Source organism: Homalodisca vitripennis, chromosome 5 (assembly GCF_021130785.1).
Source record: "Homalodisca vitripennis isolate AUS2020 chromosome 5, UT_GWSS_2.1, whole genome shotgun sequence".
In the NCBI taxonomy this organism is placed as follows: Eukaryota; Metazoa; Arthropoda; class Insecta; order Hemiptera; family Cicadellidae; genus Homalodisca; species Homalodisca vitripennis.
The window spans coordinates 163,623,841-163,647,634 of NC_060211.1; the positions used below are offsets into that span (position 1 = coordinate 163,623,841).

General features: G+C 31.2%; 1 protein-coding gene across 10 annotated transcripts in view; it reads right to left on the reverse strand.

The window, feature by feature from the left end:
* LOC124363097 (peripheral plasma membrane protein CASK) overlaps positions 1–23,794 on the reverse strand; it is a 522,470-nt gene that overhangs the window by 9,257 nt on the left and 489,419 nt on the right. For 5 of the 10 annotated variants that reach the window (XM_046818216.1, XM_046818210.1, XM_046818213.1 and 2 more), the window contains 6 exons: positions 23,105–23,243; positions 18,157–18,177; positions 16,290–16,346; positions 6,161–6,280; positions 4,727–4,837; positions 1,669–1,776 (listed from right to left, as the gene is read on the reverse strand). In XM_046818216.1, the coding sequence (XP_046674172.1) occupies positions 1,669–1,776; positions 4,727–4,837; positions 6,161–6,280; positions 16,290–16,346; positions 18,157–18,177; positions 23,105–23,243 (556 nt within the window). The remainder of the gene's footprint in view (positions 1–1,668; positions 1,777–4,726; positions 4,838–6,160; positions 6,281–16,289; positions 16,347–18,156; positions 18,178–23,104; positions 23,244–23,794) is intronic. The other 5 variants (XM_046818214.1, XM_046818211.1, XM_046818218.1 and 2 more) reach the window with 3 other exon arrangements.

The window sequence follows — 23,794 nt, forward strand, 5'->3', positions numbered from 1 at the left end:
TTAACTGAGAGACAACATGGTTTCATCAAGGGAAAATCAACCATGACCGCCCTGACCGATTTTGCTGACTACATAATTGACAACCTTGAGGAAGGAAAACATGTTACTAGTTTCTTCCTAGACCTGAGTAAAGCATTTGACTGATTGAGCCATGATCTCATATTACACAAATTAGACAAATTAGGAATTAAGAGCACAGCCAAGATGTGGTTTAAAAGCTATCTTAAAGACCGAAAACAAATAGTAGAAATAAAACAAGCAACAAGTGGAATCACAGCAATAACTAGATCAAGACCTTTACCTATAAATCGAGGAGTGCCCCAGGGGTCTGTTTTGGGACCAGTATTATTTATACTGTTTACAAATGACATACCCGAACACCTGGACAAATTTTGTACAGTTTCAATGTACGCTGATGATACCACCTTGCTCTTGAGTGGACAAAAAGACAATCTAGATATCAGATCATTCACAGCCTTGAACATGGCTTATCAGTACTGCCACTCAAATGACTTGGTGGTAAATCCAGACAAAACTAGTCAAGTCGCATTTGGGAGAAGATGTGATGAAGTACCAACAATACCCGACGTGGAAAGAAACACCCAAGCTAAATATTTAGGAGTCATTGTTGATGAGGGATTTACCTGGTCACAGCATGTAGACAATCTTCTCTCCAAATTAAATTCCTCCCTTTATATGAACAAACGTACAAAATCTATAAGCGACATATCTACTGCGAAAATTGCCTACCATTCCTTGTTTGAAACTCACATCAGGTATGGCCTAATGATATGGGGAGGAACTTCTGCAAGTAATCTTCAGAAAGTTTTGATTCTACAAAAGAGGGCCGTAAGAACCTTAGCTGAGCTAGGCTACAGAGAAAGTTGTAGAGAAGCCTTCAAAACCCTGAAGATTATGCCAATAGTAAACCTCTACATAAAAGAAGTCATCTTGTATGCTGTTGGACAACCCCTGACGCAGAATAGACACCTACATGACTACAATACTAGACACGGTACTCGTTACCAACTACCAGTTCACCATCTCTCCCTATATGAAAAGAAACCCTCCTACATGGGCATGAAGCTGCACAACCTTCTACCTGAAGAATTGAGATGCCTCACCGGAAGAAGACTGAAGACTACTCTTACTGACTGGCTAATTAACAATCCTTTTTACTCACTTAACGAGTTTATTGAAAGAAGACAATGAACATTGCCATTTGAAAAGCTTATTTTTGAAATTGTAACAACTGTTTGTGATGATTTTATTTGACGCCATTTCAATACTTAATGTATTTGAAAATAAAGAATATTTGTATTTGTATTTGTATTTGTATTTGTATTTGAACCAGCCTCTCCAGTCAAAATAAGCAGGGGGTGGCATACCCTTGGTGAGGTTATTAAGAACCTCTGAGGTTAGGGAACAAACCCCACCAACTCCAACAGTCATCTCCCACAGTAGACTAGACCTATCGAATTGCCCATGAACCCCAGAATCTCGACATATGCGGTTAGTGATGTGCCGCTCCTGGACATCCAAAAGGTTGCACAGATTAAAGTGACACATCGGTTTTTGCTGTGCCCAGTGGTGGGTTCAACTGGAAGGTATAAACCAGCCAGAAGTGATCCCTGCTGGGTAGTGTTACATAGTTAGTATCTAACTTACCGTACTCAAGGTACTCATTGGCAGCTATGTCCGCCATCATCTCGTCGTGGGAGACAAAGTAGTAGTTGCGTCCGTTCTCCTCATCACTACGAGGTGGCCTGGTCGTGTCTGTAACATCGGATATCTTTCTGACTTCAACTGACAATTTTTAATCTATTTTTTTGTGCAAGCCAGTTGGATCAGCAATCAGACACCCTAAAAGTCCAGCTTGGACTTGATCAGCCTAAGGGATTGTACAACTGTGATGAAGTTTGGAAAACCAATCAAAACTAAATCCTTATCCACCTTACCACACTTAGGCCAAAACTGCTACTAGGCATTATACCAGTTCAGAGAGGAGTTAATGTTCACCTTTCTTCTGTTAAACTCTAAATCCGACTAACTACTTTTCTATTCACTGTCTTCATATTTTAAACCATTAACTGCCACAACAGCGTTAATACAGACGATCCCATTTTGCGTTCATCTGCCACATACTTCACATTCCAAACAGTTGCTTTGTTACATGACATGTAACAGCTTTAAGTGTTTATTTTAACTACTACAAATCCGCAGTAGTGCTGTTTAATTGCTACTACACTAAATTGAGGAACTATCACAAAAGCATATGGTGAAGTTTTACCTGGACATTTGAAATATAACGTTATTTGGTTTCTAGTTTTTTAAATTGCGCTTTTGAAGTTGCTACTGCAAGTTTGTTTTTTTCTGGTTTTATCGTGATTCATTTGGTATGGCAGGAATTAGTTGTAATAGTAATAATAAAGTTTTATATCTTTTAAATTTGCATGGACACGATGTTATGAGTTAGGCATTCAGCAGTGTAACTTATCTGAGAATAATGGCGATCGTGATGCGAACTCAATTCATCAACCTTGACCTAATGTGATGAATCAGGAGATTCTGACGGCAGTTTGGTAAATGAAGATATCACTTAATGTTGATAATGATGGGCGAGAAACACACTTCATTAGCACTGACTGTGGAGCAGCATTGTACATAGCACATAAACCTAGCAGTAGACATCAATTTGAAAGCTCAGTACTTAAAGATTTAAATCGTGGCATTTATCCAGTTATGTTATGTGCAACTTTCTATGAGTTTCAATGATTTCCTGAACATCAAATGATGTGTGAATTTATCACCAATTGCATATCCAAACACACAAATTTGTTGAGTGATAACTGTTGTAAATCAGTTTGCAACAAAGAATATAAATCTTTCAATGATGTAAGAACCCTCCAATATATATACGAATCAGATTTTAATAATAATAAACAAAAATAAATGCTACCATTACTCGGTTACAAGTAGTAACTTTACTAATTTAGTATGATTTAATTTGAAATTTTAATTAGGCTAACCCTTCCCAAGCCACATTAAAGACATTAAAAATTCACACAACATACGTGTTTTAAGAAAATAAAAATATTCCGGTCCAGTAAGCTGATTAAAATATGTGCACAAAGAATGTATTAAAATTATACAAATCTAGTTATATATTTTACAATAATTATTTAATCATTTGATACCAAATTTCATGAGCCAATTAGAATGGAATTGACATGTCACTATGGATTAATGTAAACAAAATAATATTATAAAACATTATCTATGGTAATCAGTGAAGTGAATGCTAGAAGTTATATTATATTTTTAAAAAGTGTGAACGTGTTCAAATACAAAAATATATTCAAGTCATTCCAGATTCTATATTCCATATACTGAATGGAGACATCTGAAAATGGAGACATTTTTCTTATGTTAATTACAAATAGGTCTTGCAGTATGGTTTTGAGCTTTTTTCTTCAATATTCTAATAACATTCTAATTTTCAAATATACAGTTATGAACAAGATAATTGCATTTTTTCCATGACATATGAATTGAACAAAATTGTTTTGGAATCAGTCTATTCTTTGTATCTAGTTGCAAGTATTTCTTGTCTTTTGTCATAATTTTGTTATAAATTATTATTTAGAGAAATACAATTTTTTAATGAATGTTTTTATGGTATCGTAATTAATTTGCACTGCACAGTTTGAATCAAAATAATACAGTTCTGTAGAGTATGTTCATTGTGTTTACATTTTTATAATAGCATCAATAAGAATAAGAATAAGAATAAGAATCATTTATTCCATTGATCTGTTTACAGAAATAGGACAAGTCATTTTAAAATTACATACATTGTTAGAGCTAAAAATTACATTAACACAAAAGTGTTGTAAAAAGTTCACATGAAGTTTAAGTAATGTAGCAATAAATAAAAGTAATTTAAGTAGTTATAAACTAAAACCTAACATTAATATGGCAATTCATGAATTCCTCAATGCTGTAAAAAGGATTTTTCACTAGCCAATCATATAACTTTTTTTTAAATATTTTAAAGGAAACAAGTCTCGCATCATCAGGCAGCTTATTAAAAAAATTTATAAAATTTAATTTAAACGAGCTTTTAGTTTTAGCTAGTCTGTGAGGCAATATATCAATCTTATTCCTTCCCCTAGTGTTGTATTGATGGATCTCCTGTCTTGTATGAAAAAGATTCAAATTAGATTTTTTATACAATAAAACTTGAAAAATATAAAGATTTACTATTGTGGGAATTTGAAATTGTACAAAAAGAGGTTTGCAGTGTTCAAGTGGGTTGGCTCCTCCAATATTACGAACAGCCTTTTTCTGTAGCACAAGAATGTCAATGACATGTGAAGAATGACCCCATACAAGTAGACCATACAATATGTGCGACTGAAAAAAGCCCAAAATATGCCAATCTTAAATACTCTGGACTAACAAAACTTTTGAGTTTCCAAAGTAAGTAATTTACTCTAGAGATTTTGTTACAGACAGTATCTATATGAGTTGACCAGTTTAATTTTGAGTCTACATTAATTCCTAGGAACTTGACCGATACCAAATTGATTTCCTGTTTGAGGCTTAAAGTAATACTTCCAATGAGATGTTGGAATTAATTTATAGTTTACTGCTAATTAACTACACACTAATATCAAATAAAATCATATTACACTGACAACAATGTAAGAAATCTAGTACTTACGTGGGATAGGATAGGCATATTTGTCCGTGTGTTTCGCTATAAGTGTATTTTTTATATGTCTTCTACCGACTCCATGTGCTCCGAGTAAAACTAATGTCTTCCTCATAAAAGCTGTGACAAAAATACAACATTTTAATTAACAAAATATACTACCTAAATTTACTGAGAAAAGTGAAAAATTACCAGTAAAAATAATTGAAAAGGATTTGTTTGAATACAATAGGATTGGATTGGATTAATTTCATTTATAAAGTTTAAAATACCACAAATCACTGAACAGTACATAAGTGAAAAAGTATATCAGCTTATTCAGTAAAGAATTAATAATATATTTGATTAATTTACCACAAATACTATATGTTATTTATTGTATAAAATAAATATATCTATGCATGTTTGATATTTTCATAAGCAAATTCGCAAAAACATCCCTTAAGGACTAAAAAATGCATAGTGTAATTTATTTTACACAAATGAATAAGTGATTGATAGAATTTTTATAAAGTAAGCAACATAAAAATAAATTTTTTGTTTAAAAGATTGTTATTGAGGATGGATGATTGATTTGAAAGGATAAGTGAATTTCATACATTTTCCATCGTTATATATTACAAAAAATATAGGGGCATCTGCTCTTTACCTCTTCTCTTCCTGACCATTGTTTTTACGTGCAACTTGTTTTTGTTGTAAAATTAGATTCTGGAGAGTTCTTCACCACACATAAATTAATTTTTAAAGTTAAAAAATTTTTTTTATATGACAAGGCTTTTGTTGGTATTTAAGAAGACACTAAATTAAAATCTCCGAAACGTAGTGCAATTTTTTGTAACACATAACGATAAAAAGAAAGTAAAATGTTGCTAATTATGTGGAACAGAAGGACACTTAACACAATTCATGCATGACCACAAAATAATGTTCTGTGGATTAACAAGCTGTGGAAACAAAGGGCAAAGTGAATATCTGACATTAAAAATTACACTGTCATGATTATCAAAAGATTATTTTGTACGAGATTTTGAGAATAGATGTATGAGAAAAAATTCTGATAGATTAGGGCTGAAATATATATAGTCAGTAGGTGTGACAAAGAACATACAGTGTAAGTACTGTAGTATAATAAAAACCAGAAACCAAATATGAATAAACACATACACAAAAGTTTGCTTGCAAAGTCTACCATTTTCAATAGTACTTTTGATTTACAAGATTTGATTATCAGCATTGAGGGGGAATAAAGATTACTGAAAAAAAATTAATATCTGGCATAATAATTATGTCCTATGCAAAATTCTTATATTAAAGTTTGCCTGCCAGGACTAATTTGTGACAAATATAAATCACTACTTATTACAGCTCTGTACAGAAACAGATCTATTGATCTAAAATGAAAATGTTAAAAATTAAAAAGCATTTAGCGAAAACGTCACTTACAAGGAAGTTTAACGACTTCTTCGTAGGTAACAAGGTCCAGCTGGTCGAACACAGCGTTGTGTTTCGCTAAATATTTGTCCTTGTACTGCTTCTTCTTGCGGCCGAAGATTGAGCAATTGACTGAAAAATAACAATGAACAAAATTACTATGTGGAGTTCGTACCGACTAAGCCCTTTAGTGACCAAACGTAGTAAGAGTGCAAAATTGTTAAAATTTTTAGAACCAATTAACTTTTAGATGATACACTAATACACTATCGATGATTGTTTTAAATTTTAGTTTAAACCTAACATTGATGATTTCCCAAGGTTAGTTTTTAGAAGCATTGATTAGAAGGTTTACAGTTGATCTATAGTGTATTTATTACAGAGATATCTATCGAATTTCCACTGGGTTCCTCGAGATGTTTTAAGATTTCCACTTTGAATAATTTTTAAATAACTTATCTCAAACACAGTATACTCTTTTAAAGAAAAATATTTTTTGGGAATAATTCCAAGCAAGTATTTTATGTAACCAGAGCATATAATTAATACAGTAATGTAGTAAACATTGAAATTAGGAAAGTAATCTTCTTATTAAATGCAACTTAAATACATGTCAATGCCCATTAAGACAGTATAACTTTACCAGTTAGTAAAAATTATACATTTGGATTAGGGGTTCAATTATAAATCGCTTAATAGATTGATTATTCCATGCCTGGTTAATTAACTACCCTAATAAAAAACAATTTATATTTAAAACTTTGGTTAGAGATATTGACTGTTTTAAATATACTAAAAAGTTTATTCTTTTATTTTAGATCTTTTGCTAGAATAACAGTAAGAACTGAATAAATAGCTGCAAAAATAAAGAAAACAATAATATAAAGCAAAATAACAATTCCAACTTCACAAAGTGAAGAATGTGCAGTATATAATAAAAATTAAAAAGTAGTAAGCCAAACATATCACTAAAAAAGTAGACTAGCAAACAATATGTTTTTTTTTTTACTAGTGTCAATTTAATGATGTACTATCACATTTTATGGCTACAATAAAAGCTGTAGTAACATGTGACAACCTTTTAACCTAATAAAGCACTGATTTATGCTGATACAACGGTCATATTATCCTATATCGCATTATATCTACCTAGATCTATTTGTACTTTGTAGTAAGCCTTTTATAAGAAGATTCAGTTTAGGTTTATGATGATTTTTACATTAGACAACTTATGGTTCTTTTCTTATATTGTGATGTGTGTAATTGCTGGACAGAATGAGTATTGGGGACTCACTCAAACGATGTGAGCATATAACAAGATTTCGCAATATTGAGTATATGCATTAGTGAATAACCAGGCTGAGTTTACTCTTTGACGTGAATACAGAATTTTACAATGCAATTACTTATTGAACAACTTTTATTCTCTTCACTTATTTTAACACTTTATTTGACAATAACGACATATTTCTAAGACAATAAATAATTGTATGATGGCTTGAATTGAAATGAAATGGTTTAGTGGTGTTGATGTAGGCTATTGGTGTACTGACCATGGTATTTTGATGTACATGCTGATACCATAATTAATGACTATGTAACTCTCTAAGTGCTAGCTAGACTAACGTAAGAGACATCGGGACAAAAATAAATAGGGAACCTAAAAATGCAGATCTATACAGCAGGCACATGCTAATACAAAAAATGCATAATAAATGATAATTGGAAATTTAAAAAAGAAAAATCAGGTTTTACAGTGTTGATAGATAAAATAGGTAAGTTGATTAACACAAGAATAAGATAGAACGTAAAAACATAAAACAAGAAAAACAAATTATTAATAGGCCATAAGAATAAAATACTCTTCAAAACATTCGGAACATGGTCAATATGCAGTACAGAAAGAAAGACTTTTTTATAAGACCATGAATCGTAGAAATGGACGACTCTATATACATCTTATTTGACAAGATTATTGGTTTTAATGCATAAAATATACTGTACCAATCAATGGATGTATATATTATAGTAAGCCTACTGTTAAAACTAAAATTAAAGAAGCAGAAACCGTTCATTACACATAACAATTTTAAAATCACAATAAACTCTTTCACCATTGCCTGAACGGATTTGGATGTCTGTAAATTATACTTAAATTGCAAGCATCAAACATCTCAGTTGTTTAAAACAATAATTAGAAATATAAAAATCCACATAAACAGTTAAAATTAGGAGCGTTATATTCAGATTGAAATCCACTATTACTCATATACATATTTAAAATATTCCTTAACCCTTTGGACGCCAGTGCCTAAAAAGCCGACCGGGGCTACCCAAAACCACCAAGGCCTATTTGTACATTTTTACAAGTTTCACTCTATAATGCCCTAATGCCCTTAGGATTTATCTAAATTGAATGATTTATTTTTGGTTTTGTAGCTTTTTAGATTGGCTATTAATTTGCGTAAATTAAAAGTGCATTATCCATATAACGTATTCGGTAATTATGTGGTAATTATGACAGAAAAAGGAAAATTGTAATAAAATAATCACTTGTAATAAAAAAAAGTAATAACAACTTTTTATCCAACAGAAATATTTTAAATTGATAAAGAGGTTACATCTTGTATGCATTAAAAAAATTTATTTAATGTTTTATTTTGTATATTAAATAAAACAATTTATTGTTTTATTTAATACATTGACAAGAATTTCTTATAATAAGCGTGAAATATAAAAGAACAGTAAAATAACTAAAAACAAATAGTTGTGTCAAGGTCATTAGTGATACCAACTTTTAAATAGATAAAAGTAGTCCTTGTTTACTTCTAATAGAAATAAAACCAACTTTAAAAGCTTTTTTATCAAGTAAAAAATAATTTCTTCCTAAACGGCTGATCAATTGGACGTTGACAGTTTTAGCCTGAACCTCAACGATCCAATCAGTTGGATGTTGATGGTTTCGCATGACCTTGGTGACCAGTCAAACCTTGGGATCCAAAGGGTTAAATAATTGATTTATATCAATTGTTGTAGTTGATACTTGTGCCTTTGTCAGAAGTCATTACGTTTGTTCGAAATAGTACTGTGCTTGAAAAAATACAACTCTTATACAGGGTGAGTCAGAAATATGGTAAAATATTTTAAGACGTGATTTTAGAGCTAAAAATAAGAAAAAATGTTATATAAAGGTAGGTCCGGAAACGCTCCATTAGTGAGTAATGGTTGGCGAAAGATTTTACTTTGTTTTCAGTTCACCTGGTGAAATTAAGTGATTCTGAAATGTTTTGTTTTTACTCTTTAACTCAAATAAGGTGGATTTATAAGGAAAATCACCTGAAAAATCAAATAAAACCACTTTAGAGGTTGTAGTTTGAACAGGTTTTGAGAAAAAGTATGAGATTTGCCAAAAATCTAATAACAAAAATACCATCTTAAATGTTTGATGTCCAATAACATTGTTAAATGAACAATAAACAAATTGTTTTTCCTGATACAGATTGTAGAGAATTTAATTCTGAAAACAACCATAATAAGCAAAGTTAATTAAATATGTGAAAAAGTTATGAAATTGACTCCTCACGTATTACACTACACAGCAAACTTTTGCTGTTTTATAATAAGGAATAGTATCTGATCGGTAACAGCTGGTGAAAAACAAACATATTTTTAGTTCAAAATTTTAATTACACTAAACATATCTACAATCGCTGTAAGTCTCACTAGAAGATTAAAGATGATGCTCAAAATGACCTCCGTTGTTCGAAATGCACGCGTTCAGGCGTCTTCCCATCGAGTTTCAGACCCGTTCAAAACTCCAGGTGTCTGCTTAATGGTTTCTACTCCATTAGAAATGTTTAATCGGAGTTCTTCAATGGTATCTGTTGGGGAAAAGTAAACCAACATTTTTAAATGTCCCCAAAGGTAAAAGTCCAAAGGATTTAAGTCCGGTGATCTTGCTGGCCATGAAACTGGTCCACCTCGGCCGATCAATTGATTTGTGAAACTCTCATTTAGGTGTCCACGAACAGCCAGAGAGTAGTGCGCAGGTGCCCCGTCATGCTTAAACCACATGTTTTGGCGCAAAGTCATAGGTACATCATCAAGCAGGTTAGGTAGCTCGTCTCTTAAAAAGTTCAAGTACACCGTGCCATTAACCCTGGGAGGAAGCATGAATACGACTAAATGATCTGCTAAGATTCCAGCCCAAACATATACTGAAAACTGATGTTGTAGGTGATTAGGTTTGATAGCATGAGGATTTCTGTCTGCCCAAGTGTGGTTGTTATGGAAGTTAATGATAGCTGTTCTTGTAAAGTGAGCCTCATCGGTAAACACAATTGTATTGGTAACTGGTACTCGTGTAGTATTCTCCGAATACTAGATTGGCTGACATTGAACTGTAGTGACAATTCTCTAGTGCTCTTTTCAGGATAACCAGAAATTCCATTAAGAACGAACTCTTCTAATTCAACAGTCCTACATGACCGGGTGATGCCTGCATTACTATGCTCCGAAAACTTCAAAGAACCTGTTTCAGATAGGCGTTGATGAATAGTGGCAAAAACTCTTGCGCTTGGACACCTGCGGTTAGGAAAGTTCTCTTGATACAGACGTCTTGCTGCAGTACTATTGCAGCGTCCCAAACCATACATTAAATGCATGTCTGCTAATTCAGAGTTTGAATACACATGAATATAACCTTAAATCTTTTATAAATTAAACACACAACACTAAATGACTAATAAAATGGATGAAAATAACAGGTTAAAATACTTAACACAAACACACAGTAGGTAACTTTACAGTTTGTTGTTTTGTTCAACAATGAGGTGTCATATGTCATGTAATAATAAATGCTCAGCTGATTATTTAGTATTTAAAAATGTTTAAATGGTTGTTTTTCAAATGATTAATTATTACCAGCTGTTGCCAATCTGATACTCATTCCTTATTAAAAACAGCAAAAGATTGCTATGTAGTGTACTACTTGAGGAGTCAATTTCATAACTTTTTTACACATTTAATTAACTTTGCTTATTATGGTTGTTTTCAGAATTAAATTCTCTACAATCTGTATCAGGAAAAACAATTTGTTTATTGGTCATTTAACAATGTTATTGGACATCAAACATTTAAGACGGTATATTTGTAATAGATGTTTGGCAAATTTCATACTTTTTCTCAAAAACTGTTTACACTACAACCTCTAGAGTGGTTTTATTTGATTTTTCAGGTGATTCTCCTTATAAATCCACCTTATTTGAGTTAAAAAGTAAGAAAAAAACATTTCAGAATCACTTACTTTCACCAGGTGAACTGAAAACAAAGCAAAATCTTTCGCCAGCCATTACTCACTAATGGAGCATATCCGGACCTACCTTTATATAACATTTTTTTCTTATTTTTAGCTCTGCAATCACGTCTTAAAATATTTTACCATATTTCTGACTCACCCTGTATATTTAGAGGGGTTCAAATTTTATGTACCACATAATACTCAGAGAAATATAAAGAGGAGGTAAGTTAGTAGTTGGTTTTAACAGTTATTTTACTTATTATATAGTATATTTTATTATTAGGCCAACATTAAATTCTTTGAGGAAACAAACCAATTTTTAGCTTTCTATGGCCATAAAATTCTTTAAGAAAATTGACCAAATTTTAACTCTTTGTGGTCATACATACAAAGGGTATGAATTTCAATGTGACACACCACAAAATGTCTAAATATAGGTTAGCAGTCTGAGCAGATTTCCGAACTGAACAGCCTGGTACCGGTGGTACATGTTGTAAAGTAGCAGTGAAGCGTTACTGTACACTGTACTTTTTATAACTTCACGTCAGATAAATAAGATTCATAAATGTACTCAGGACTTGTCGTTATTCTATGATTATACAATACATAAAATACACTGTATTGGCTATATTAAAAAGAAACTAATCTTTAGTTGCTCTAAAGCTATTAATTATGTTATTCTTAACACCAATTTTTAGGCATATTTCACTTTACAGTTTATATAGATTGAAATATCCTTGCTGTAACGTTGAAATATTTCATATTTGAGTCTGGACCCTCTTTCTGAATTTTTGTTCTAAGTGTTCTAAACACTTTTCAACACATTCATGGTTATCAGCTTACTTGGTAAACGGCATCTGTGGAGGTAAAATTATGATCCAGTTAAAAGAGAAGTATTTCTACATAGAAATTACTGCGGAAGTTTATGACAGAAAGGAAGTGTTGAGGGTTAGAACATCAGGACTATGTTTTTCTAAATACGGCTATGTCAGTCAGCAGTAGTCATCCCCAGTAAAATGTCATTATCTTACATCAGAGTGTAATAATATAGGGTGTATCAAAAGAATCATCCGATTTGGCATGTCTATATTTTGAACAGAAGTAAACATATACAATTACTAATTTTTTTGGCTGAAAGGGAAACTCAAAAGGTTTTTTTCATACCTTTTCAAAGGTGTTCAATATGTCCACCTTTAGATACACGGCATATGTCTAAACTGCGCAAAACACATTAAATTTTAGAGAGTCTCTCTCATGTTGCACAATTTCAAGTGGTTTTTCTGTGCCCAATATTCTAACGTTATGGCGGTTTACCTTTCCATTTAAATGAAATGTTGCCTCGTCGCTAAACACTATGCGCAATACAAAATGTTCATCGTCCATCATCTTATCAAGAACGAAGTTACAAAACTCCACGTGTTGTTCTTTATCACCTTTACAAAGAGCTTGCAGTATCTGAAGTCTGTATCCTTTCATGCGTAATCGTCGACGCAACACACGCCAGACGGACATAGGAGGCATGTTGAGCTGTCGAGCAGCGCGGTGAACAGATTTCTGAGGGCTGCTTGTGAAACAATGGCGGACGCGCTCCACGTCTTCATCGGACACTCTGGGACGGCCCGGTTACTTGCCTTTACACACACAACCTGTTTCTTGAAATTGTGCATACCATCGTCTAATGCTCTGTGATGTAGGAGGATCAACACCATACTTATTAAGAAAGTCATGCTGAACAGTTATTACAGACTCAACTGCGAAAAACGTAGAACACAAAACGCTGTTTGTGGTGCAGACGACATTTTCACTAGAAATGAAGTAGGCATTCACTCAAGCACGCTGCTGCTACCTAGCAGGAACCATGTAAAACTTTAAAAGTTACTCTTTTCAACAGTACATTGTTGGCGCATTTAGCTTAACAAACAGAATAGTTATGATTTTATTAAATCAGATGATTCTTTTTGATACACCCTGTAAATTAACAGCCCTGAAAGCGTATGAAATAACGATAGAATATTTACATCATACCAGTAATATGTTTTATAAATTAAAACAAACTAGTACTGCAGTATACTATATAATCTTGTATTTAGTTTTTGTATTGTAATCAATGACTCACACTTGTGTATAAATGGTAAAGTTTGATTTGAACTAAATGAATTTTTTTTTTTTTAAAGGAGAAGCCGATCCCCTTTTAAGCCTTACTCTGCCCGTTCTCATGGGCCACTGGCCTGTGCGAGGATCTTTTCAAGCAGAATAAGAGGGAGAGTCGATACAGTACAAGGTCGATGGTATTGATAAAAAGTGAAACGGTCACAGACAGGCTTTGAACCTTCGCTATCTCTAACTCAGACTCGAAGTCCAACTTCTTAGATCGCTCGGCTATCGGCACTCCCAGTATTTTTGAATATTTTTGAGTATTGAAATAGTTCAACATAGAAACTAATGTATTAATATTGATCAAATTCTTGTCGTTGTTACTTGCCAGTTCACTATAACCTTTTATATCCTTCCATTAACAGTTTTTTATTTGTAGTAATGCATATATAGTTTTCATTTGTCTGCAATTTCAATCTGTTATTTAAAAAAAGATTTTAATATTTTATTATTAATTTTGATTTGAAACTATACATTCATATTTTAATATAATATATTTGATGTAGTTTTTTTGAATAAAAAAAACTAAACAAATATTGTAATAAAAATTTTGTAATTTCACGTATTTGTAAAAAGTTTTAGAATTTTAACCACTCATTAACATTGTTGAATTAACAACAGAACAAACCTGAAGTGGAGGGCAGCTAGGATTGAGCAGCAGGGGAATAGCCGAGGTTACAGTTCAATGTTGCCGCACTGTAAAGTCTAAGACTGTCACTGCCACCGAATACATCATGCGTGTGCTCTATTCTAACCTTATTTCACTGCCCTATCACAGAATTGCTTCCTCGTCACTTTGAATCCATACGCATTATAGCATGAGGAATACGCCATTTTGCTTTAGTACCATAAGGGCGATGTTTAAGTTAGTAAAATAATAACTTTTGCTACTGAATTTTATACTTGTCGAAAACATTAACATTTTGGGTATTACGATTGATTCTAAGAAAAATAGCATCAATACTTTTGTTCTATCTTTCTAAGTGCTCGGTATGCCCATAAGTGTTTTTCATTAAAAAAATATTATTTGAGCACAACTTATAATACAATAATGAAATTTTGTGATTAATTTATTTTAATATATGTCACAAATAGTTACTAAACATACTGTTCACAATTTGTCTCTAAAATCAGAGACGCATGATACAAAGACAGAGAACACAACTGACCACGTTACTTGGTAATGGTACAGCACGTGAGCTCAGCAGGGCCAGAGCATAGCGCAGTAGAAATGTGGTAATATGATGGAGCTCCGATGCCTAGAAAACGGCTTTGAACTGATTGGCTGCGGCAAGCCGACAACACCTCTTAGACCTTCCCGATGTCAGATTTGTTTTACTTTTAATTTACTTACAATTGGTGTGTCCTTTAACTTAGTTATATTTCAATGAAATCCGATTGACGCGACATCGCCTGACGAAATAAATATGGTGTTATGTTGCTAGGAAACTATTAGCCGGAGCACAGTTGTTGCGAACTTCTTGCAACGATTCTGTGACTGGGATGGCACACCTCTACTGGAATAACATAATTTACGATATTTGCCATCATTATATGTAACAATCAAAGAGACCTTAATCAAAGAAATTCTAACACACACTATGAACTTGATATCAAGTTCAAAAACATAAAGCTGAAGCATGTGTCCTTCCAACTATGGCCATCTGGTTTATTGTTTCAGATGTGGCATGCTACAGAATATATTGCCGATATTGACATTTTTCTCAGTATCTCAGCTTCTCTGGCGTTTAAAGCATGTGTTTTGTAGTGTGCCTGTATTGTACAGTTATGCTTTGTGATACTTCTGACTGATATGAACCTCAGATGTATGCTTGAATATTTTTTACATATAACTCATTCTATAGACAAATGTTTTCCTTCATCACCGAAAATGGATTTTTACTTGTTTATATATAAACCTTAGGTAAATTCGGTTTTTATCAAAACCTGAAGAAGACAGATTCCAATTCTCGAAAAATAGTGTTCCACTTTTGTAACACATAATGATAGCAAATGTCAGAATACAATATTTATAATATAATTATAAAAAATTCACTGAAATATATAAAGATTTGGAAACAATAAAAACTATGGTTCCTTTCCTGAACTTTCTCAAAATAAATTGACAGGGAGGATGATTTAGCGACAATTATTACATCAGACAGTGCTGTATTTGTGCTATAATTATTATTTGTTTGATACGAACATTTGTATTTTCACATCTCTAGAACAATAAAAGTATCTAAATAACTTCTGTGATAATATAGAAATCATGTAAATGTTCTTGATATGGGAAGTTCCTATTATCTACTCCTAAAATTGTATAACCTATAAAATTTGTTTCTTTCCTTTACAGTTATAATTATCAATAATTTTAAATGTTATTCTATTAATTTGTATTGGCCATGACTTATAGTTATAGTGATAAAATAACACATTTTAAGTCCATGTGTTTCTAGAAATCAATAAAAAATAAAATATAAGAAAATGATGCACTCCAAATTCAACTATGGCAAAGGTATCAAAATTCAAATTGTGGGAAGAAACAGTCATCTAACTATAGCTAATAAATGTCAGGCAAAAATTATATTAAAAGTTTACTACTTAAAAACTGGGATGGTCAAACTACACTACGTTTTCAAAAAATAAAAGCTACGATAACAGTTGTTTGGTGGCTGTAACGCCTACCTGTAGATCCATCACAGCCTTCTGTATGGGACGAACATCCAGGGTCGATGTCGCCATCTACAGGCACGCGGGTAACACACATACACAACTTTACAGTACCTACGCCACGCCACGCACTTACTCTACTGTACTGTAACCTTCCTCTGCTACTTTCCAACAACAACTAATTTCAGCTAGCGCAAAACCAACTCAGCTGGCTTCATCATTACAGTTCAAAAACAGACAAGTTATTTTCAATATCAACGAAAACAAGGGAACTGAAAACCTTTAACTAGAACAAGAATCTCAACTATTATAATATCTGAACAGGAAAACATTTAAATGATGATTCACACTTGTACATGATTGATAATGATATGATAAATGCAACATTTCAGGTTATAACACATTGGTTTCTACAAAACAAGAAACAATCACAACTTAGCAATTGTCATCAGATACCTTATGGAAATAAAATTGGTAATTACATTGTAATAATGACGATTGTTGTAATAATAGACTTACAGAAAAACTATTTATCAGTATTTTTTCTAGATTTTTATATGTAAAAATTCTCAAAATTAAGGTACAACAAACTTACCTTGGAACAGTATGAAAATTAAATGCCTAAAGAAAATCCTAATACTTCTTATGTGACTTTTAGTCATAAACAATAATACTTACTAATGAAAAAAAGTAGGACATAATAATATTCAGTACTTATACTGAAGGTTTTCTGTTGTATAGTTTCCTAAACTACACTATCTGGATTTAATGAATCAAAATTCAAAAACTCAAATACACTCCACTTATAAGTTGCTACTAATGTACTTATGGTTTTTCCATATTAAGATCAATACAAAATTGAATAACATTGCAATTTTGTTAGGGAAACCTGATGGATTCTTGAAAGGATGTAGGATATAAATACGTGTTATCAAAATCTCCTCAACTCTGGATGGTTCTTATTACTTAAATTAGTTACTTTCCACTATTAATCACTGGACGTTGAGCGTTTCTACTCGTATTTAATCAAACACGAATACTCATGCTAATTTCAACCAAAATTATTTAGTACGAAATATATTCACTATTAAAACTCAGTCTCTGTTTAGCTTCCAATTTAACAATAGAGTAACAAACTCAGATGTGAAGGTCAAGAAATAAAACCTATATGTTATTTAACAGTAAGTTCACTGATCAAATGCAAACAGTATTTTACAAAACAATAAACAATTACAGCCTTGTAATTGACAATTTATACTTTTAATCATTTAACTTACTACACTGAGGTTTAAATTAATAGATTTTGGGAAATAGAAACAGATTAATTGAGAAATCAGTTATAAAAAAATCATACAACACAGTTTTAGTAGCTCAAATCCAATATCGACATGCTTCTAAAACGGACCTACAAATTATTAATAATGGTTTCATTAGAAACATATCTATGGAAAAAAGAAATCTAAAAATCATTTCATTCTTGGTAATGGCTAGAAAGAACCATTTATGTCTGTATGGATGTGTGTACTATCTGATCTTTCCAAATTACCAACTGTAATACAACAGTAATATGGATATTTTTACACATGCAGTTATGTACTTAGATAAGTAATTATTATTTTCACAGACTAACTAGTATGTAAAGGACACTTATCGATCTGAGGTACAATACAAATTAGAAATCATATCACTGAGGCATTGTTTATAAGTGGATAATCTATGATAAAATATTTTGAACCTGCCAAAAATACGAGACAAACAGGTACGCTCAGCATGGACGTTTAACAAAACACTTATTAATGCTGGAAAGCCTATTCTACATTATTTACTCTTGGTTATTCTTTAAGAAGTGTGCTAAGGATTGCATTTGAATGCCCATTCTTACCTTTTAGGCCTCTAAACAGAGCTGAAAAATAGTAAAATACAGTTTACTTCCACAGTCCCTAGCCAGTTGCTATTTCATCTTATACTTAAGGGGGTGCACAATCGTAAGGACAAAATCAGCAATGCATAATAAAATACTAAAAAAATGTAATGCAATAATTGTTATTATTTCCAACCATTTCAATATTTCACATAGCTTTCTTTTAGTCAATTAGCAAGTTATTAATTGGCAATGTTGCATGCAGCCAGGAGATTACAGCTTAAAATCTTAACAAGACTGATTGCATATAGAGGACCAGTTTTTATAATGTTATACGTCACATAATTTTTCATCTAGTACATTTTTTTAATAATCTTTAAATTAAATTAATTTCTACATTGAAAATAAGATGAATTTATAAAACATGCAGAAAATATACTAAACCGCAAGTTTTTGTTGTGATACACAAAAAAACTTAATAATTATCGTTCAGTACATTCTTCTAGCCCTAGATAGAGCACCCCCTTACATATAACAGTCAGTGGTAACTTTTTATTATTATCACATAACTTGTATAGTATTTTATGAAAGCTCATTTTTCTCATCATATGGAAATTCAACCCTTTTAGTGCTGTTATGCACCTCACATGCATAAAATGCTGATCATTTTTACCCAAAAATGCATACCATGTTTGGGGAACTAAGGAAAAAATAGATGTTAAAATTATGTCATAACAATCTAAAAGTAAACATAAAAAAATGTGAAATGGACAAAAATTATTGGTTTGGAGTTTTTATCTACCTATTATTTTGAGAAAAAGTAATTTATCATGAAAGGGAATATAAACAGACAAAAACTGCACATTTAACTGCACATTCTGAAAATTCAATGTCACAACACAATGGTATAGAAAAACAAAAAGTAAAAATGATCTATGTTCTTGACATAATTATAATATTTATTTAAAAAATAAACAACATAGTGCTTGTATTAGATATAGTCTTAGAAAAGTTTGCTAGGTTTTCAACACAATTAAAAAAAAGTACGTTATAAGTTTAATGAGGAAACAGTTTTACTAAGTGATTTCATATATTAAAAAAATCACAGCATGAAAATGTACAGTAGTATGTGAAAATATGGAATACATTTATTAAGAGTAACAATTTTTTGGTACAACATAGGTGTGAAGTATGATCACAATACTGGGATTTAGAATGTTCTACATCAACAAAAAAGTAATTGAAAACACACCAAAGATGAGTGAACTAAAATAAAAACAGACATTTTTAATATATGAGACATTATTTAGAAACCATTAAAAAGACTATTATGAAATTAAGTCTAAACAAAAAGACAATAAAGCTATATTGGACATTTCTGCACCCAATACCTTATCACAAATAAGCACTGCAGCACTAAAAGGGTTAAAATTATAAAAAAAATACAGCCTTAATTAAAAGAACCGTTATTTGTATAAAAATGTACCAAAATTAATAACTGATTTTGCTTTTTTCTAATAATAACACTATCAACACTGTGAATTATAAACAAATTCCAACATCATTAAAGCTGAATTATAAATATGATGCAAGTTATTCCCCCTAGCACAAAATATCACAAGAGAAATATTTTATAATCTGGGAAGAGGAGTTCTTGAATTATAATAACACTTAATAAATTTGTACTTACACTGTCCATTATATTATGCTTAAGTTTTAAAGAATATTTAAATTTTAGCTATAACAATGTTTTGTTTGTTTTTTTATGTTTATTTATTATGATGGAAGAGCTCTAATCAGGTATGTGATAAAAGACAATCCGTTATTAAATGTAAAAAAGAACAAAAACAGTCACTCGGTTTTAAAGTGTGGAGTTTGCTTTCTTCCTAAAGTGAAAAAATCACCCCTGGATATAAATTCTAATATACATGAGAATAGTTTAGTATATATTATTTGTTAGTTTTAATCCTGCATATTTTGACATGGTCTGTATCTTGTATCTGTTCTACTTTTAATATTGTATGAAAGTGTATACTTGTATTTGTTAGTTTTAGTTGTGTATGTTGTATTCATTGCTTTTAATTTAGTATATTTTTGTAGTGGTGTGTGTATTTTATCTGTTACTTTTAGTTGTGTGTAGTATTTATTGGTTTTCATTTTGTATATTTTTGTCACGGTGTGCACCTTGTATTTGTTAGATTTAGTTGTGTATGTAGTATTTATTTTTTGGTTTTAATTCTGTATATTTTTCTCATGGCGTGTATCTTGTATTTGTTGATTTTAGTTGTATATGTAGTATTTATTTCTTAGTTTTAATTCTGTAAAATTTTAACTATTTAAGTTTATTAATTTGACTTTTGATCATCAAACTAATAAAAAAAAATTCTCTTCCATAATTAATGTTATACTTTTTAAAATAAAACATTTTAAAGTTGTACTTAAATTTGAAGATTTGTATAGTGAAGAATTACAAGTTTATCATAAGTATGTTGGTAAGAAACACATTGTTAACCCTATCTAAAATAGTAGAATACTTACTTTTTAATACAATAAAAATAGTTTTTCTGCAAATTTTTGCTTACAAATACAAAATAAACAGAAAAATATCAGGGTAAAGTTAAGGTTTTTTAATTTTTAAATATGGCTATAAGACACACATAAACTTTGTTTTTCATTGTAATAATAAATAATTACTGTTTGGAAAATATCTCACACCCTCAAACATGATGTGATTTTTTTATAAACAAAAAAGATGAAAGAAGTGACTACAAAAACTAAAAAAATTAACAAAAACAAATCATACGAGTAAAAATTACAGCCTGTGCTTAAGGTTTATCACATATTTCATAACATACTCTATACTTATAAGTTTTTAGCTAAACTAAAACGTGCATTGTAACCAAATACTAAAAACAATAACAAATTTCTAACCAAATATGTAAGTGCTCATAATCTAAAAAGATTATGGTTGGGGAAAAAATTATTAAGAAACTATTTTAAGCTGAAACTAAAAGCTTAAGTTTTTCCATATTTTGTAAATTAAAAAGCACTAGAGTGATATAACCTGTATATTTAGACGCGCATATAAAAATTTCTTGAAATGCAATGCCAGTAAAGAAAAGCGGACCACACACAAGTATGTATTCTCCAACACTGTTTAACAATGACTAGTGTGTATGGATTTTATAGAAACATTTCTTAATCTTATTAAGTAAACCAACACAGAATAACTCATATTGGAAAAGTATTATTTCTTACTGAATTTACGGATACCAAGTACATCTATTTTCATTTAGTGGTTTAACTGCATTAAAAGAGGTATTAAGGATTTTTTCAGCTTGATTTTTGAATTAATTTGTTAGCTTATTAAAAAAAATAATTTACTATATTGCATTTAGTGGCATATAATATATTACAGTATATAGTTTAGAACCACTTGAATCCATTTGGTACCAATCAATGTCATGATATCTGGAAGATGTATTTAGTCAACATAGCTATGGTATGATTTTATAAGAAAGTTGATAGCATTTGTTTAGACTATATAAAAATAATATTTTCTGTTACATTATCTAATATTTAATCAGCATTAAGTTGTTATTAAGTTTAGTTTATGTAAACAAAATATTGATGTATTCTACTGTTCATTTTACATAAAGCAAATAATGAAATCGATTGATTCATTAGATTATACACCATATGCTCATATTGCTGCATATTTGGAAGTAACTACACTTTAAAAATAAACTGAAAAAATCATTGGTTTAGTGACACGTTAAAATATGTTTATCATTAACAATTAATGAAAACTATGATCTACTGTCATCCTGGGTATATGTTGCAGAAATATCTTTCCAATTAAGGTAGAAGGTGTAATCAATATTTGGTTGGGGTATTTTAAAAATCAAAACATTTTTTAGTCACAGTAATTTAAGATATCTTTTCTAAAGACGGGAATAAACATATTTTCATTATTCAACAAGGAATTGTAGGTATTTAAAACATAACTTAAGGATATCTTATAATTGAAAGAAGATTCAAAGAAAAATGATTAAAAATAGTATACATTTTTTACAGGTGCCAATATGTATATGGGGGAAATGGAAATAGGTTATCAATATAGAAATACAATCTCCTGAAATAATAATAATAAAAAATTACTTTCTTAATTTATATTTGATTAAATATGTGATTTCCATGAATTAATCATAAATATATCAATCCCTGAATCTATAGTTTTTTCTTGTACGTACTACACAAAATTTACATTTTTATCAAAACCCTTTTTATTTGTGTTTTATAACAAAATTGCCTAAATTTTCCACCTTAAAAAGGTGTGAAAAAATATTTTTTCTCTATTTCTGCCTTTAGGGTTGTTACTATAAAAACTGTGACATGGAAAGAAAAATATATTAACGCAAACAAATATTGATTGCACCAGCTTCATATAGTTCAATAATGGATTAATAGTCTCGATGTCACAATCTGATCACAAGATTGCAGCAACTGGTATTAGACAAGTATGTATTACACTGCCTCCCATTAGCTGTTACCAAACAGGTGTAGAGGGACAAAGTTGTATTTCATTACAACATAAATATTATCACTAAATTTTAATAACTACAAAAGAGGCAATATTAATTGTTATTTTTATTGGATTAATTTAAAGAACTAAAATAATTAGTCGGTAATTATATGAAATAACTGTGAAAAAGCCAATAAGAATTTTAAAATTAAGCACATTATTAAATACTTATTTAAACAGTAACGTAATTACTGGTAATTTAAGGCACATTTGTTTTCTTATAACTCTGGGTAGCCAGAAGGATCCTCTACGGTAAACTCTCGACAAATAGTGCAACGTTGACCATGCATGACGACAGACAGCTCATGCCTCGCGCATGCTGACACATAGAGTGACTGTCTGCACAGTTACGGTCTGAGAGCAGTGCTCGCACAGCCAGCTCACCTTGTTCGTGTTTGCTCTTCTCTAGAGCGATGCATGCCGTCCGCCACTCTTGCAGCTCGGGCGAGGGTATGAGACCTGCGGAGCCGGCCGCGTTGTCCTTTCTCGCCTGCCACCAGTTGTGGTCATCTTTGCTAATTATCTGCAGAACATTCAGTAGGGTAATATTAGTTTCGTCATGATTACTATTTGCTCTAATCTAGAGCAATGCATGCCGTCAGCCACTCTTGCAGCTCATGGGAGGGTATGGACATGCAGTAAGGTAATACTAGTTTCAACGTATAAATTAAAAAAAAAAAAAAGTATTAAAGTTTTTGCATAAATATTGACCATACAACTTATTGATGAATACTTTAGTTTAAAGTTTGTTTTTGATGAAGGATTGTGAAGGGAACCAGATTTTTCCAGAGTTCTACTATGTGGTTGTTCTGTGAGTGCAGATTTATCATGGCCTGTATTCTCTAGTTCAATTTTAATAATTAGTGTTGTGTTTTTTTTTTTATCCAGTGCATGATTAAAGTTAGCGTGATAGAGTAGACACTCAACATGGTTGTTGTGATTCCTGACTTATGCATGTCACAACACTCTGGTATGATTTGCTTATTTTAACCTAGGTTGTAGTTATGTTTTAGGTTATTTATTATACCTGAGGAAGAGATCAGATTGCAGATCTCGTAATGTAGTGTTACTGAT